Here is a 15,966-nt window from a genome sequence, read left to right as displayed (position 1 = left end):
TTCCATGGCCAAGCGGGAATTCAAACTCTGGTCTCCAAAGATGTAGTCCAATGCTCAAACCACTACTCCATGCTGGCTCCACCTTGATGCCTGATAACTGTTCCTAATCTTCTGCATGGTGCAGCAGAGTTGGAGCATGAGAACTATTTTCTTGTTGCCCCTTAAAATTAGGGATCCTCCATTGGAAATGACTTCCAAAATCCAAAACAAAACTTGTTTTCGTACAACTCAAAATGGTTCGGTGAAGTTGACTGCCATGCGTTTGGACCCTAAACTTTACAGAGTGCAGCCCAATCTATGAAAGTGTATTTCATCTAAAGAGCTGCCCAGTCTGTAGAGTTTAAAATCTAGGAAGTGAAAATGTGTGAAGAGGGGGGGGGGGTGCAAGGCTGGGTTGCACATCAACAGTTGGCACACCTGGGCAGCAGACTAAGCAGACAGGTATACAGGGCACCTGATCCATGTAAATCTACAGTGCTATATAAATAAAGTATAATAATAATAATAATAATAATAATAATAATAATAATAATAATCCATCCATAGGTCTAGCATTTATACTTGAGGATCTTATCTAGTTCTTTCATTGCTGCCTTTCCCATTCGTAGCCTACTCCTAATTTCTTGACTGCAGTGTCCATTCTGGTCAATATTTGATCCAAGGTATGGGGAATCTTTATTTTGATTTCCTTGTTATCTTAGTTGAATTTATATAGATCCTCCATGGTCATATTTTTGTTTTCTTTATGTTCAACACTTTCTTTTTTTACCATGATGTTTTACGCTAGTATTATGGTCTCATCTGCCTATCTTAGATTGTTGGTGTTTCTTCCTCCTATTTTCACTTCAACTTCTGAGTCTAAACCAGCTCTTCCCATCTCTTTCCCCAGTAATGGGACCCAAGACAGCTTACAAACTATTAAAACCAGTACAGATGAAAAACCATACATAAGTCTAAAAGTTATTTCAGGAAGCAGTTAATCTGCAGAGTTATAACCACTGAAAATCATTAAAAGACAATGTAAAAACCGACAGCACAGCACACCATTAAAAGCCCGTCACAGTCAATTCCTAAAAGCCTGATACTGTATAAAGGGAATGTTTTTGTTTCCTGGCAGAAGGAGAGTAAGGAGAGAGTCATCCTAGCCTTCCTAGGGAGTAAATACTAAAGTCTGGGAGCAGCCACCAAGAAAGGCCTCATGCTTGTTCCCACCAAACATGCTTGAAAGTGGGGATGAGAAAAGGCTCTAGTTCTTATGTGAGCCACTTAGAAGGACACTGGAGGTCTATGGGAATGGGAAGCATTTTAAAGAATGTTTCGGGGCAACTACTAGACATTGCAAAGAATCGGGATGCTGCCCTGCTGGCTGTGACTTGTGAATGAGCCGTCTCCAAAACGTTCTTGGTGGGGGGGGGAGCCTTTTTCATGCTATCAATTTATTTGGTACTCTCTGACTTCTTAAACCCAACAGGAAGATTCGATAACCTGTTGCAGCCTCAGGATCCCATGAAGTCCCTGTGTGTGGATTTGTGACAGGATCTGCTCCTTGGCAGCTGCGGCAAGATGGCAAACGTGGCTCCGGCTAAACTGGACAACATGGAAGTCCAGCAGCAGCAGCAACAACAACAGCAGCAGCAGCAACAGAATAACAACACTCGGTGGGAGAATGCTGAGCACCACCATCACCACCGTCCCTGGGATGAGACCACTGCCACTGCCAAACTCTTTGAATGCTCCCGGATCAAAGCATTAGCTGGTATGTCAGATGCTTGTGTCCAGACACCCCTAAACTTAGGAGTAGCTGGTTAAATTGTAGTTGTTGACCTATGAGGAGTAGAAGGTGAAAACCGGCATGGCAAACCACTTTTATTATTGCCATTACTGTTATCATTACTATTTCTTGCCTTTTCCCATTCAGGGTCTCAAGGTGGGTTACAAAGATGAAATGAAATACAACTTTAAAATGTGAAAAGTAGTGACTAGCATCTTGTTAGTTAAGATGTCATAAGCTGGATTTACGACTTTATAACTGTCTCCTGTTCACATTTCTCATTGTGGTACAACTGTAAATGGCACAGTAGCACCATTAGGGTTGGCGTCACCCGATGCGGTAACTCATGGGGTCACACACCTCCTCCCATACACACTGCACAGAATCCTTAGTAATGTTTTCTGTACTGATGTTACTCATAAATCATAATTCCCATATGTCACTGAATGTAATGGTGATGGTTGTGGCATAAACGACTAGCAAAATAAAAAGTATACCTTTAAAGTACAATATCATACACAGAGCCTAAATGTATTTACATCTACACAGTTCCATGGGGTTAAAGTGCAACTTTGGTAAGATGTGATGTTTTAAAAGAAAATTTTAAAAGAATATATATATATATATATATATATATATATATATATATAATTACCAGAGAGATGGCACTCTCTCTCTACTCCTCATTGAATTAGAGAGAGCACCTTAATGCAACAAGGACTCCCACTGGCTGCTTTGAGGCATGTCAAAGGAAGGCCATGAGTTCTAAACAAGGGAGCTGGCATTCTGGACACCTGGATTCCCCCTGGCGTTCTTGAGGTGAGGGGCTTGAATTTCTAAGAGAGGCTGTACCTAACAAACTCAAATGTTACTAGATGAGCGAGATGCTGTGCAGAAGAAGACCTTCACCAAGTGGGTCAACTCTCACCTGAGCCAAGTCTCCTGCCGGATCAATGACCTCTACACGGATCTGCGAGATGGATACATGCTGACCAAGCTGCTGGAAGTCTTGTCTGGGGAGCAGTTGGTAAGTGTGTGTTCGTGTGCGTTTCCTTGTGTCTGCATGTGCATACATGCACACTTTCAGCTGCTAAAGGAGACATCTAGCAGCTTACTTCCAAGGAGGGAAAGGATGGGGCTCAGTCCAGCTCCATAAAAGCTAGATCCATGGCTGATTCCACCTAAACATTAGGAAGAACTTCCTATCAGTAAAAGCTGTTGAACAACAGAATGGACTACTTTGGAAGGTGGTGGACTCTCCTTCATTGTAGGGTTTTAAACAAAGGTTGGATAGCTATTTACAAGGAATACTTTAGTTGTAGATTTCTGCACTGCCAGGGGCTTGAATAAGGTGGTCCTCGGGATCTCTGCCTAATCTATACTATAAAGGGGAATGTACTCTGAGCATGCTAGAGGCACATTTTTTTCTTTACTCTGGTTCCAAATCTTCTAAGATTCAAAGCTGGTTCTGGGGCTGAGCATTGTGAGGGAGCTGGGAAGGGATGAAAGGGTGGGGATCAAGGAAAAGGGATACATGGGTTGTGCATTCTTGGGGACTTGGGCTGCCCTCTGCATCCCCTTTTCTTGTCCCTCCTGGAAGCCCAAGCCGACACGTGGCCGGATGCGGATCCACTCCTTGGAAAATGTGGACAAGGCGCTACAGTTCCTGAAGGAGCAGAGAGTCCACTTGGAGAACGTGGGCTCACATGACATTGTCGACGGCAACCATCGCCTGACACTGGGCCTGATCTGGACCATCATCTTGAGGTTCCAGGTAGGGTTGAGAGGGAGAAAACGGGAGCAGGGTTGGGATATATTTTGTGCTTTTCTCATTTGATGAGCCCTTGAAGGGCAAGTCAGGAAATAACAAGGGATCCAGGACTTGTCTGTGGCTTTCTCTACCTTCTGTAAATTCATCTTGGTGGATAAACGGGCACACCTCGGACCTTTTCCCCCTGTCACCTGCATCCCTGGGAAAAGATGGTCTGAGCCATCACTGGAAAATGCATCCTTCCTGAGGGTATTGAGAGACAAAGCCAATAGCTCCAGTGGGGTGGGGTTATCTAGATTTAATGGGTCTCCTCTTGAAAGGGCAGTAATCTGATGTGCATCTTGGTGCACACAGGTCTGGAAAAGTATGGGGGACATGGCAAGGGGGGAGGGCTCTCTTGAGGGTGGAGTGGTAGGCATGCCCCCTTGCTGTTCTGTCTTTCCCCATGGCTCCCTCTCAGATCCAGGTGATCAAAATTGAAACTGAGGACAACCGAGAGACTCGCTCAGCCAAGGATGCCCTGCTGCTCTGGTGCCAAATGAAGACGGCAGGGTGAGCAGTGGAGGGTTTTTGGGTTTTTGATTTTAGGGTGGGGAAGGTCTGGCAGCAGTTTGAAAGCCAACTTCATACTTCGTCTTTCCATTGTGTCAAGTTCTACGGATGGCAGAAAACTGCATGAAAAGTTTATGCACAGAATATGCACCAAATTAATCAATCAACCCTCAAATAGCAACTTTGATTAATCTTAAAAGCCAGAACAAAGGAATCTTGCTAACGTTGCTTTCTTTCTCTCCGGTCCGCCCCACGAAGTGCTCAGCACAACATACACGTTTCCCTGCCCATCCCTCTACTGCATTCTCACAACATCCCTGTGAGATAGGCTAGATTGTAAGTTGTGATTTTCCCACAACTTTTAGCTCCCGGACTCAACTCCAGGAAGTTGCCATTTAACAACTATCAGATGGCATAGAAACCTGGAGAAGACACACTTTTTCGGGTGTTTTTGGCCAAAGGGCACCTTCCCCGTGTCACTAGATTCACCCAGTTCCCTAAGCTCCCAATTAGGTTGTTCCAAGCATCCTTTTGCTACTTGCTTTGGGTGGTATGGTCAATGATGAGAGTTGCATTGACCACCTGAATGTGAATTTGCAGGACTACCTGCTTTGCTTTGCTGTAACCATTTTCCCCTTCTCAGGTACCCTGAAGTGAATATTCAAAACTTCACTACCAGCTGGCGGGACGGGCTGGCTTTCAATGCCCTCATCCACAAGCACAGGTATGAAGGGAGGCAGAGGCTGCCATGGCACAAACTTGCAATTTGATCAGTCCAGGTTTGGACAATCAAAGCCAATAGGGTTCCTGGAGAGATACAATGTTTGCCTCTTAGCTAGTCCTAGTGCAGGAACGGCACCCATGTCCTAACAAGCATCTCAGGTCAGGAGCAGAAATATAACTTGTTGCATTAGTTTACCTTTTTCATGTGGTATGTAAAATGGGAGCCATTAGAATGGGGTAGATTTTGGAGGACAGGCATGAGCTGAGGCCTGGAGTTGCAGGCAATGATGATGGACAGATAGAACTTTAATGCAAATGTGAGAAGCAAGTAATAGTCGAGATATCATTGGACTGCTTCTCCTAGCATCCCTCACTACTGGTTGTGTTAGCTAGGGTTAATGGAAGTGGGGTTAATGGAAGTTGTACTCCAACATGTTATGGTTCTCACTTGTGGTTTGAAGCCATGCCCCCTCTGTTATGCAAAACTCCAAAGAGAGTTGGAACCTAGGCAGGGAGAGGATTGAGACCCTTCCTCTCAGGTAACTTCTGATTCCCTTCATAGACCGGACATCATCGATTTCAAGAAGCTGACCAAATCCAACGCTGCCTATAACCTCCAGCAGGCCTTCAACACAGCAGAGCAGCAGCTGGGTCTTGCCAAACTATTGGATCCAGAAGGTAATGTCCCCAGTTGACCCACTGAATGACAAATGGGAGGAGGAGGGCTTATCTATAGCTGCTTCATGGCAAAAGACTGTGGACTTGGCCTGCAGATGTTCCCATTCCCTCTTTGGCAACAATTCCCAATTCAGAGCCAGGAGGATCTTATGCTGCTGGAGAACCACTGCTAGTAGGAACAGAAGATAATCATGAACTAGGAGGAACCAGTCACTCAAATATATCTTCATATAGTCACACCTGACAGGTTGATAACTTTAGTCTAGCAATGTCCCAGGAGGACCAGAACTATTTGGTGCAGGCAGGCTGCTTTCTCTCTCTTTCTCTCCCCACAGTGGTTTTTAGGTGTTTTCTACATGTAGCATTGGAAGAGAACTTGAATTATGTGACCTAGCCACTGTAAAAGGATCCTCAAACATCCAGCGTCTAAGTGGATTCTAGGAAATTTCCCTTTCTTGCATTCCAAGTCCCAAAGAGAGCCAGCATGTGCAGGGGTTTGAGTATTGGACATGGACTCCAGGAGACTAGAGTTTGAATCCTTTCTCAGCCATGGAAATCCACTGGGAGACTTTGGACAAGTCACTCTCTTTCAGCCCCAGAGGAAGGCAGTGGCAAACCTCCTTTGAGTAAATCTAGCCAAGAAAACCCTATGCTAGGATCTTCATAAGTCAGAAGCTACTTGAAGGCACGTAACAACAAAGACCTAGAAACCTCCAGCAAAAAGGGGATATTTTAAGATTGTGGTGGGTGCTTTGTTGTTTACTGAAGCTCAGTTGAGGTGTAAGGGAACCCAGGAGTCTGGTTCTGTATTCTGGGTTCTGCAGAGACACTCCTATGTTCTCTTTCTTGCCGTTTGGCTTCCTCTGCCTGTATATGTGTGTATGTGTGTGTGTGCATGCGTGCGCATGAAAAGCCTGCTGTGATCTCCTTACTCTAATCACATCTCCCTGATCTGCCATGATCTGATTGGTCTTAATCTAATCATTCTAATCAGGCTGCCTTTTAATCTGGCTCGCCGGCTTTTAATTCCTGCTCCCGTCGCTGCCAGCCATTTCGCCTTCCTTGCACTCCGTTCCTTTCCTGAGAGCCTTTCTGGAATTGCTCCTGCACTGGATGAAACATGCAACGTGCAGTGTGTGTTGTCGAACTCCCTGTATCCAGGGCATGCTTGCCTCATTTGTAAGCGAAGGACTTCAGCCGCTGTCTGCTGAACTAGACATCTGATAGAAATCTGCTCATTTCTCTTGTCCTTCTCTCCTCTCTTCTTTATCCACTGTATTTTTCAATTTCCTGGCAGAAATCACTGGAGTCCTCACTGGAAGGTTATGTTAAGTAACTACTCAAATAACAGCTATGACCTTTTCCCAAAGAGCATCTCTAAGGACAGCTACCTGTGGCCGCTTCTTGCATGATTTCTGGTCACCACTGACTTCTGATGACCCTATCGTAGGGTTTGCTTGGCAATATTTATTCGAAGGAGGTTTGCCATTCCTTTCCTCTCAGGCTGAGAAAGCATGACATGCTCAGGGTTCCAGGAATTCAAACCCTAGTCTCCCAGAGTCCTAGTGCATCTTTCAAAGTGCACTGTTTGTGGCAGTTACTGTACCTCTTTTGTAAAGAAGTATCATCATCATCATCATCATCATCATCATCATCATCATCATGCCACCTTTCTGCCCATATAGGGCTTCAAGGCAGCTAACAACCAATTTAAAACAGTATAAATTAAAATAATGCAAAAGCATTTAATGTATGTACAATATATACATGGTTTTAAAAAATTAAACAATTTACAAAGTTGGAAGCATGACATATTGAAAATATTAAAATGTATTTAAAAACTATATACAACCCTTGCCATCTGAATTGCACAGCATTTATCTGTTTCAAGCTCAACTCTTTGTCCAATTTTTACAGTCAAAAGCCAGCCTTCCACGATTCCTTCTCTGCATGGGTTTTCTTCCATCTCCACAAGTCCAACTGTGGTCTGACCAAATTCTCTTCCCTTGCACTCATTTCTACTCACTTATCTTACCTTTCACAACCCTTCTGTCTATCTCCAATTGCAGATGTAAACATGGAGCATCCTGATGAGAAGTCCATCATCACATATGTTGTCTCTTACTACCATTACTTCTCCAAGATGAAGGCCCTGGCGGTAGAAGGGAAGCGGATTGGAAAGGTGAGTTTGGGTTGGGAAGAGAGTGGTCCTGATCCTCTTTTGCTCAAATGGTTGTCTTGCTGGAAGGAGGCTTTAACTTTGGCCTTTCAAGAAACTCAGTGCCCCTGGGCTCTCTTTGGGGATCAGTGGTTGTCAATCTAGCATGAGTAGTTTGGTGTTTGGTGCCGTCAAGTCACCTCTGACCTATGGTGACCCTATGCTAGGGTTTTCTTGCCATGTTTTCTTTGAAAGAGATTTGCCATTGCCTTCCTATGACTTGCCCAAGGTCACCCATTGGGTTTTCATGGTGGAGTGAAGATTTGAATCCTGGTCTCCTAGAATCCTAGGGTGCATCTACATTGTACAAATAATGCAATCTGACACCACTTTAACTGCCACGGCTCCATCCTACATAATCCTTGGATCTGTAGTTTTGTGAGGCATCAGCACTCTTTGGCAGCACTTAAAGTGGTATCAAACTGCATTATTTCTATAGTGTAAATTCATCCTTAACTCCAGTACTCAAAGCACTACACCGCACTGTCTCTCACAACACCAGTAGTAAGACATTCTTTTTCTGCTGTCCCTGTGTAGTAGATGTGGAGCATGGGCATTCCCTCTTGGAGAGGGAATTGTGGTATCCTTGTGCCCCACTGTACTACTTCACCATTCCACAAATACACAGGAACTGCACCATACCTGAGCAGGAGAGCTAAGAGCAGAGAAGCTTTGCTTCCTTTGCCAAGTTGTCCTGTTGTTGCAACACACACGGCTGTGGATGCAAAGCCTGTTCATGTTCCTCCTTTCATGCAGGTGCTAGATCAGGTTCTGGAGATTGAGAAGATCATTGAGCGCTATGAGTCTCTGGCTAGTGAACTGCTGGAGTGGATTGAGCTCACCATCACCATCATCAGCAACCAGAAGTTTGCCAACTCCTTGGCTGGGGTCCAACAGCAGTTGCAAGCCTTCACCGCCTTCTGCACACTGGAGAAACCTGTGAAGTGAGTAGCTGGGAAACAAGCAGAGCAGTGGGGCGGCCTTGTGCTTGGAAGGACTTTCCTCGATGGGACAACGGAGGAAGTGGTGGAGGGAGGAAGCAATCCCTGCAGTGCAGGGAGCTCATAGTCTCCAACATTTGAAAGTGGGTGCATCTGGACAAGCAACACGCAAGTGTGATCAAAATGACAAGTGTTATTAATGAGGAAGAATGTACAAGCTAGGAGAGGCTGCAGCAATTTGTTTTTGAATGAGTCTACTGGGAAGGGAAAGCTTCCCCCTTTCCCTCCTCCTGAGCATTTGAACTCAGTTTGTAGCAATTGAAGTAAGCTGAGGACAAAGGTGGAAAGTGAGATGAAGAGAAAGAAACTGGGACATTTCAAAAGCAGCTGAAAAAGTAGGATGGCAGAGGATTAACCAGGACTGCCCCTGCCAAATCAGGATAGTTGGAGGGTATGGGAGCATTGAATGTTTCTGATGATGGTACAAGCAGAGGCTGGCCCTCTGGAAGGCTGACCTCCTGCATATTGACTGCAGGTTTCAGGAAAAAGGGAATCTGGAAGTCTTGTTGTTCTCCATCCAGAGCAAGCTCCGAGCTAACAACCGCAAACTCTACGTCCCCAAAGAAGGAAGGAGCATCTCTGACATCAATAAGGTAGGAGATTTGATCAAAAGACATGGCTGGACTGTGGGAATTAAGTTAATCAAGGACTCTGCATGAGATGCACAAGCTTGTATCTCTTTTTTCTCTTTCCACTTCTGCAATTGTCTCTTCTCTTTCCTTGCCAGGCCTGGACCAGGCTGGAGAAGGCTGAACATGAGCGGGAGGTGGCCCTCCGCAATGAGCTGATCCGGCAAGAGAAGCTGGAGCTGCTGGCTCAGCGCTTTGACCACAAGGCTGTCATGCGGGAGACCTGGCTGAACGAGAACCAGCGGCTAGTCTCCCAGGTACTCAGAGAGCCCAGGCTTGTGCAGCAAAAGGGTATGGAAGAAAAGAGATGGCAGTTACAGGGAGTGGGGAGGGAAAGAAAGGACAAGGCTGAGAGGATAATGCAGTTTGATGCCAATTTAACTGTCATGGCTCAAGGCTATAGAATTCTGAGATTTGTGGTTTTGTGGGATATTTAGCAGAGAACTGTGGTATCACAACAAATTACAAATCCCAGGATTCCATAGCACTGAGCCATGGCAATTAAAACGGCGTCAGACTGCATTATTTCTGCAGTGCAGATGCAGTCTTTTTCTACACTGCCATTTAGCATTGCCAGAATGAAAACTGGAGAGGGCTCCAGTATCTTTAACAGTTGTGTAGAAGAGGGAATTTAAGCAGATGTTTCCTCCCCTGCAAGCAACACATCAACCATACCTGGCATAAAGCTTAATTTCTAAAACAAGGTGTAATTTTGTGCCTGTCTGTCTCAGCCAGGTGCCAACAAGACATGAGTGTGATTGTAAGACCACAAGACAGTCAAATTCTGGAACCAGGACAGCTGTGGTTGTGAGGATGGCTAGAGAAGGCTGTCAGTCTCTTTGGTCCAGAAGCTGGTGCAGTTCCATACTGGATCTGTGTTCAGTATGTAAGGCAGCCATCTGGGAGTGCTCAGGTCAGAGATGCATACACAAAGGGACATCAAGAGTGAGGAACCAATACTGACTTCAGGATTCCTCTGAACCAGGGGATATGGAAGGATGAATCCTAGGTGTATCCACACTACATAATTATAGCAGTTTCCTAGCACTTTGATTGTCATGGACACTTGGAATTCATAGTTTGGTGAGAACTCTCTGCTAGGAAGCTTCAGGATACACTGCCCAGAACCACAGCACTAACGTTGTCTACCAAAGAGAGTGCTGAGTGCCTATATTGAGTGAAAGGTGGGATATAAGAAAATAATAATAATAATAATAATAATAATAATAATAATAATTCATCAAACTACAGATCCCAAGATATTCTGTAGGATGGAGCTATGGCAGTTAGAGTGGTGTCAAATGGTGTAGTGTAGATACAGTCCTGGTGGACAAATGCTCAGGGAAGTTGGTGCTGCAGCCTACTGATGGCAGGCCAAACCTGTGGGCTTTAAGAAATCTAGGATGAATCCCAGCTGCTGTTAAGGGGTCAAGCACACAAGGGCATATTCATGACAGTCATATTCCTCTTCTGTGTGGAATCCTTTTCCTTTGCTTTCCAACCCAGATAGAGTTGTGTTGGTGCAGTTGTCATGCTTCCTGCAAGTGAATGAAAAGCAACCTGAACATTCAGAGTGACCATCTGGTCTTCATGTGTTAGATGACCCCAGCTAGCTCACTTACATAATCATTTCTTCCTTTTCTCTCTCTTTCCAGGACAACTTTGGCTATGACCTCCCCGCAGTGGAGGCTGCCATGAAGAAGCATGAGGCGATTGAGGCAGACATCTCCTCCTACCAGGAGCGCATCCAGGTGGTGGTGGAGCTGGCCCAAGAGATGGAGTCTGAGGGCTACTATGACAGTAAGCGGATCAATGCCCAGAAGGATAACGTCCTGCGCCAGTGGGGCCTCTTGACGGAGCTGGTCAGTGCCCGGCGAGCTCGGCTGGAGCAGAATTTGGCCCTTCAGAAGATCTTCCAGGAGATGGTCTACATGATTGACTGGATGGATGAAATGCAGGTGGGGGCAGAGAGGGGAGCACTGGGGCAAGAGGGTAGGACTAAAGTACAGCATCTGGGTCAAGGAGCCCACTCCAGCAGTGATGTGAAGCAGATTTTTGGGAAAGTTACTTTTTTGAACTATACCTCTCTGAATCCCTTATTCAGCATAGCCAGTGATCATGCTGTCTGGTGATTTTGTTGCAACCAAAAACCCTCAAAAATGGTTCAAAGTCACTGCAAGAGTTTTGTTCCCCCTCCCAAATATCTTTAAAATCTGCCAAACATTGACCAAAAATGGTCACTTCCATTTTCTATTTTGGCAGATTTTTGGCTTTTGCAGAGAGGGTTCTTTCAGATTTTAAGATACATGTTGAGCCATTTTTGTGGACATGGGGAAGAAAAACTGTGCAGAAAAAATATTTTTAGGGGCTCTGGAAGGCCTGGGGAACTTCTGTGGCCTTTGCGCCAATAGCCACATGTGGCTCATAGGCTACTTTTCCCCCACCACTGTATGTCAGGAGCTGGTTCTGGGGGTGGTTGGCCCTAGTAGAGCTCCTCATCCTTCCTTCTGTCTTTTCCTGACAGGCCCAGCTGGCCTCCAAGGACTTTGGAAAGCACCTTCTGGAAGTGGAGGACTTGCTACAGAAGCACAGCCTCCTAGAGGCTGATATCTCTGCACAGAGTGACCGTGTGAAGGCCCTCAATGCTGCAGCCCTCAAGTTCTCAGAGCTAGAAGGTAAATGTGGAGAGCGTGTCATCCTTTTACCTAACTTGGCTTTCTGGGAAACAGAACCTGGAGAACCCTGAACCGAAGCTCCTGGGAAGAGGGTAGACCTGGGATCTGTATTTATGCAAGGGTTTACATGAATGCATTCAAAAGTCCACGTCTTGGGTTGCAATAGACAATTTAAGGAAGCAGTGGGCAACTGTTGGAAGTATGGATTGCAAAGGACTCCTAGTGGCCTTCAGATTTTCCCTCCTCTGCTGCTCCACAATCCCTAGAAATAAACATCTCTTCTTATTTTTTGAAACCAAAATGCCTCTGCACTTCTTAGGACTTAAAGGTAATTTTGTGGGGTCTCTGGGTCATTAGACCCATAAGATCTCTTTTTCTAAACAGAAAGTGGCCTGGAAATCAAATTTCTGGTCACTTCCCATTGATAAAAGGGCCTGGAACAGTCCATGGAGGGCCAAAATGTGGCAAAATTGTTCCGAATCCTCTCTAGAGCAACTGGGGGACATTGGGAATTATAAAAATTCTAGATTTTACCCAATTTTCCAGAGGGCCATAAGGGCCACAAAATAGTTGTGGGGACCCCATGCAGCCCCACATGGAGTGGGATGGGGTGTTCTGGATGTCACCTGCCTTACCATGCTTTCAATCTCCCATTTCTACCTACTCTGTGAACTGTTTCTCCCACTCTGTCCAGGTTACCAGCCTTGTGACCCCCAGATCATCTGCAACCGGGTGAACCATGTCCAGAGCTGCCTGGAGCAGCTGCAGGAACTAGCAGCCAAGCGGCGGAAGGAGCTGGAGGCCTCCCGCCAGTTGTGGTCCTTTTTCCAAGAGATGGAAGAGGCAGAAGCCTGGGCACGGGAGAAAGAGAGCATCCTCTCCTCCTCGCAGGGCTACGGCAAGGACCTGAACAGTGTGGCCAAGCTACTGAGCAAGCACAACATCCTCCTGGGTGAGCTGGGCGGTCGGCGTTCCTTGCTGCAGACGGCAATGAGGCGAGGGGAACAGATCCTGCTGCGGAAACGCTTTGGTCCAGGCAACATCCAGGAGAAGATCCGGGAAGTACGCCTGCGCTGGAAGAAGCTGGAGGAGCTGGCGGCGTCCCATCTCCAGAAACTGCAGGAGGCCTTGAGCTTCCACCAGTTCAGCACTGACACAGAGGACCTGGTGGTCTGGCTGCAGGACACTTATCGCCTGGTATCTAGCGATGACTTTGGCCATGATGAATATTCCACCCAGTCGCTGGTCAAGAAACACAAGGGTGTGGTGGAAGAGATTGATAAGCACCGGGCAGCTGTCCTGACTCTGCGCAAGCACCTGGCTTCCCTGGCCCCTGAATACCATGAACTGGTGGACGTGCAGATCCGTATCGTGGAGGTGGAACAGCTGTACGGGGAAGTGGTTGAAGTGGCTGTGCTGCGACGCCAGTGGCTTCAAGACGCCCTGGCTGTCTACCACATGTTCAGTGAGGTCAACGCCTGTGAAGTCTGGATTGATGAAAAAGAGCAGTGGCTCAACCGGATGGATGTGCCCCAGAAATTGGAGGATGTTGAGGTAGTGCAGCACCGGTAGGTGGGCACAAGATTCCTGAGTCCCATTCCCAGGGGGAGCAGGTGTTGTCTAGTAGGTACCTCAGAGCAGAGGCATCTGGGTTGGTTTGTCTGCTTGGCATTCTCACAATTACTAGTCCACTTGATGAGCTAATGATTTAATTGTACTCTGTTTTTAAAATGTTTTAGGCCCCTTTGGATCCTACAAAGAGAGAAAGGCAGGATATTAAATAAACAAGCAAACTATCAAACAGATATTTTTTAGAAATAATAAATAACATTGAGCACCTTGGATAGCACTTTCACATTGCACCCTTGATGTGGAAGCCAGCAGCTGTCACAAAATGTGATGCGCATCCTTTTAGTCACTTCCAAAACATTTTATCTTTAATTGATCCATAATGGGTAGAGTCATGACTCCTAGGAAGAGAGAGTTGGGTGTATGCGCAGAGGCATGAGTCAGTAAAGAAATTATCCTGGATGTTGTTCCTTGTTGCTGTGAGTAAATGAGTGGGACTGTTACAGAAGCATATAGGAAGCTCCTATAACTCATGCAGCTCACCAGTCCAAGTTACGTGCCCCTTTCCAATGTGGAATTGACCAATCTCAGCTGCTTATTTTGCCATTCCCAATTTTCTCATTCCTTAAACATGACAATGAGCTCCGTCTCTTTCTCTCACCCCCAATTCTTAGTCAATGAACCAAAACTACCTTATTCAATGAATCAACTACCTTGGTTTCTGAGGCATCCTTGACAGATGTCTGCTTTCTGCTCAGGTTTGAAAGCCTCGACCAAGAGATGAACAGCTTGATGGGTCGGATCCTGGATGTCAACCAGATTGTGCAGCAGCTGGTCGATGGGGGCCATCCAAGTTCTTCTGAAGTCCGGGCCTGCCAGGATCACCTAAACAGCAGGTATGGAGTACATCCAGGGGGAGCTGTGTTGGCCATTTAGCAAATTCAATCAAAAACCCACCAAACAGTGATACCTTTATTGGCCAACCAAGAAGGAAAAACTCTGTTTGTAGCCAGGATGCTAAACATGTATTTCACATGACATGTTCTTCACAGCCACAGGTCCCCTTCCTATACATGCCATTGCTTTCTTTTTTTGGGAGCTGAAATCAATGCCCCATTCAAAACTCAGTCACCCAGAATTTTTAAGCCTAGTGTAGCTGGATGCCTCCTGGAACAAAAGTCCTCAAAGTTTCCAGGGTGACAAAAAATGGAGACCTGGTAAAGAAGGGGAGAGCCAGTGTGGTGTAGTCATTTGAATGTTGGAGACCAGGGTTCAATTCCCTGCTCAACCATGAAACCCATGACCTTGGGCAAGTCATATTCTCAGCCTTAGAGGAAGTCAATGGCAAACCTCCCCTGAACAAATCTTGCCAAGAAAACCCCATGACAGGTTCACCTTAGGGTTGCCATAAATCGGAAACAACTTGAAGGCACATAACAACAACAACAACAACAATGAAAGAGTGGCTGCTCTAGTTGCCCTGAGGCAGTGCCAACTCTTCAGGGATGATCAGGCAAGAAGCTGTTGGTGAGCCTGGCTTGACATTGTTTTGGTGTTTTTTTGTTTCTTCCCATCATCTTATGGGTCGCCTAGGTGGAACCGAGTGGTTGAACTAGTAGAGCAGAAGAAGGATAATCTCAACTCGATCCTAAAGATCCAGAACTACCTGCTGGAGTGCAATGAGATCAAGTCCCAGATCCAGGAGAAGCGCAAGGCCATTGAGTCCACCCAGTACAACAGCGGCGACTTGGGTAGTGTCCTCTCCCTCCAGCGACGCCTCTCCACTATGGAAGCTGCCTTGGTGGTCCTGGAGCCCCGGCTGATTGAGCTGCAACAGGAGGGGGAGCTGCTGGCCAACACTCACCCAGGACAGGCCATGGAGATCCTGCTGCAGTTTGAGGAGATCAGCGAGGAGTGGGAAGCCTTGAAGAGGACCCTGCAGGGATGCGAAGACTCTCTCACTGTGGCCAGCAGGTTAGGAGAAAGAACCATTAGCAGCTCTCACCAGAACATAGGGACAGCTTGATGTGATGTTTGGGGGGAGATATAGTGGTCAAGAGGCCCCTGTTGTGGCCCCTGTTCTACTTTTTGTGGCCCCAGTGCCCCAAGGGCACAACTGCAAGCCTCCAGACTTCCCCCATTCTTTTCTGGGCTGGGTTTTATAACCGCAAAGTACCAAAAAGAAAACAAAATCTCAAAAGGCAGTGGTTTTCCTCATAAACAAAATGGCTGAAAAGCAGCCAAAAAAGGAAACTAGAATTCACATCGTGTCACTTCCAATTTAATTGTGCCAATATACTGTAGTGTAGACTGAGGGAGCAAGGGTATGGCCCCTGCCCTGGGATCTAGTTGTCTCTCCCTAATGTAGTAGGTTCGAAG

General features: G+C 46.2%; 1 protein-coding gene across 1 annotated transcript in view; it reads left to right on the top strand.

The window, feature by feature from the left end:
• The first annotated feature begins 1,485 nt into the window (after positions 1-1,485).
• SPTBN4 (spectrin beta, non-erythrocytic 4) overlaps positions 1,486-15,966 on the top strand; it is a 57,087-nt gene continuing 42,606 nt past the window's right edge. The window contains exons 1-15 of the mRNA XM_089479366.1: positions 1,486-1,756; positions 2,647-2,798; positions 3,372-3,545; positions 4,003-4,094; positions 4,738-4,818; positions 5,380-5,495; positions 7,565-7,677; positions 8,470-8,657; positions 9,190-9,307; positions 9,442-9,600; positions 10,999-11,301; positions 11,868-12,018; positions 12,713-13,586; positions 14,346-14,483; positions 15,181-15,561. Coding sequence (XP_089335492.1) covers positions 1,564-1,756; positions 2,647-2,798; positions 3,372-3,545; positions 4,003-4,094; positions 4,738-4,818; positions 5,380-5,495; positions 7,565-7,677; positions 8,470-8,657; positions 9,190-9,307; positions 9,442-9,600; positions 10,999-11,301; positions 11,868-12,018; positions 12,713-13,586; positions 14,346-14,483; positions 15,181-15,561 — 3,233 coding nt within the window. The 5' untranslated portion in view covers positions 1,486-1,563. The remainder of the gene's footprint in view (positions 1,757-2,646; positions 2,799-3,371; positions 3,546-4,002; positions 4,095-4,737; positions 4,819-5,379; positions 5,496-7,564; positions 7,678-8,469; positions 8,658-9,189; positions 9,308-9,441; positions 9,601-10,998; positions 11,302-11,867; positions 12,019-12,712; positions 13,587-14,345; positions 14,484-15,180; positions 15,562-15,966) is intronic.

This window comes from Sceloporus occidentalis, unplaced genomic scaffold (assembly GCF_023333645.1).
Source record: "Sceloporus occidentalis isolate IW3139 unplaced genomic scaffold, rSceOcc1.0.p SCAF_13, whole genome shotgun sequence".
NCBI lineage: Eukaryota > Metazoa > Chordata > Lepidosauria > Squamata > Phrynosomatidae > Sceloporus > Sceloporus occidentalis.
This window is presented reverse-complemented; position numbering and strand designations above follow the sequence as displayed.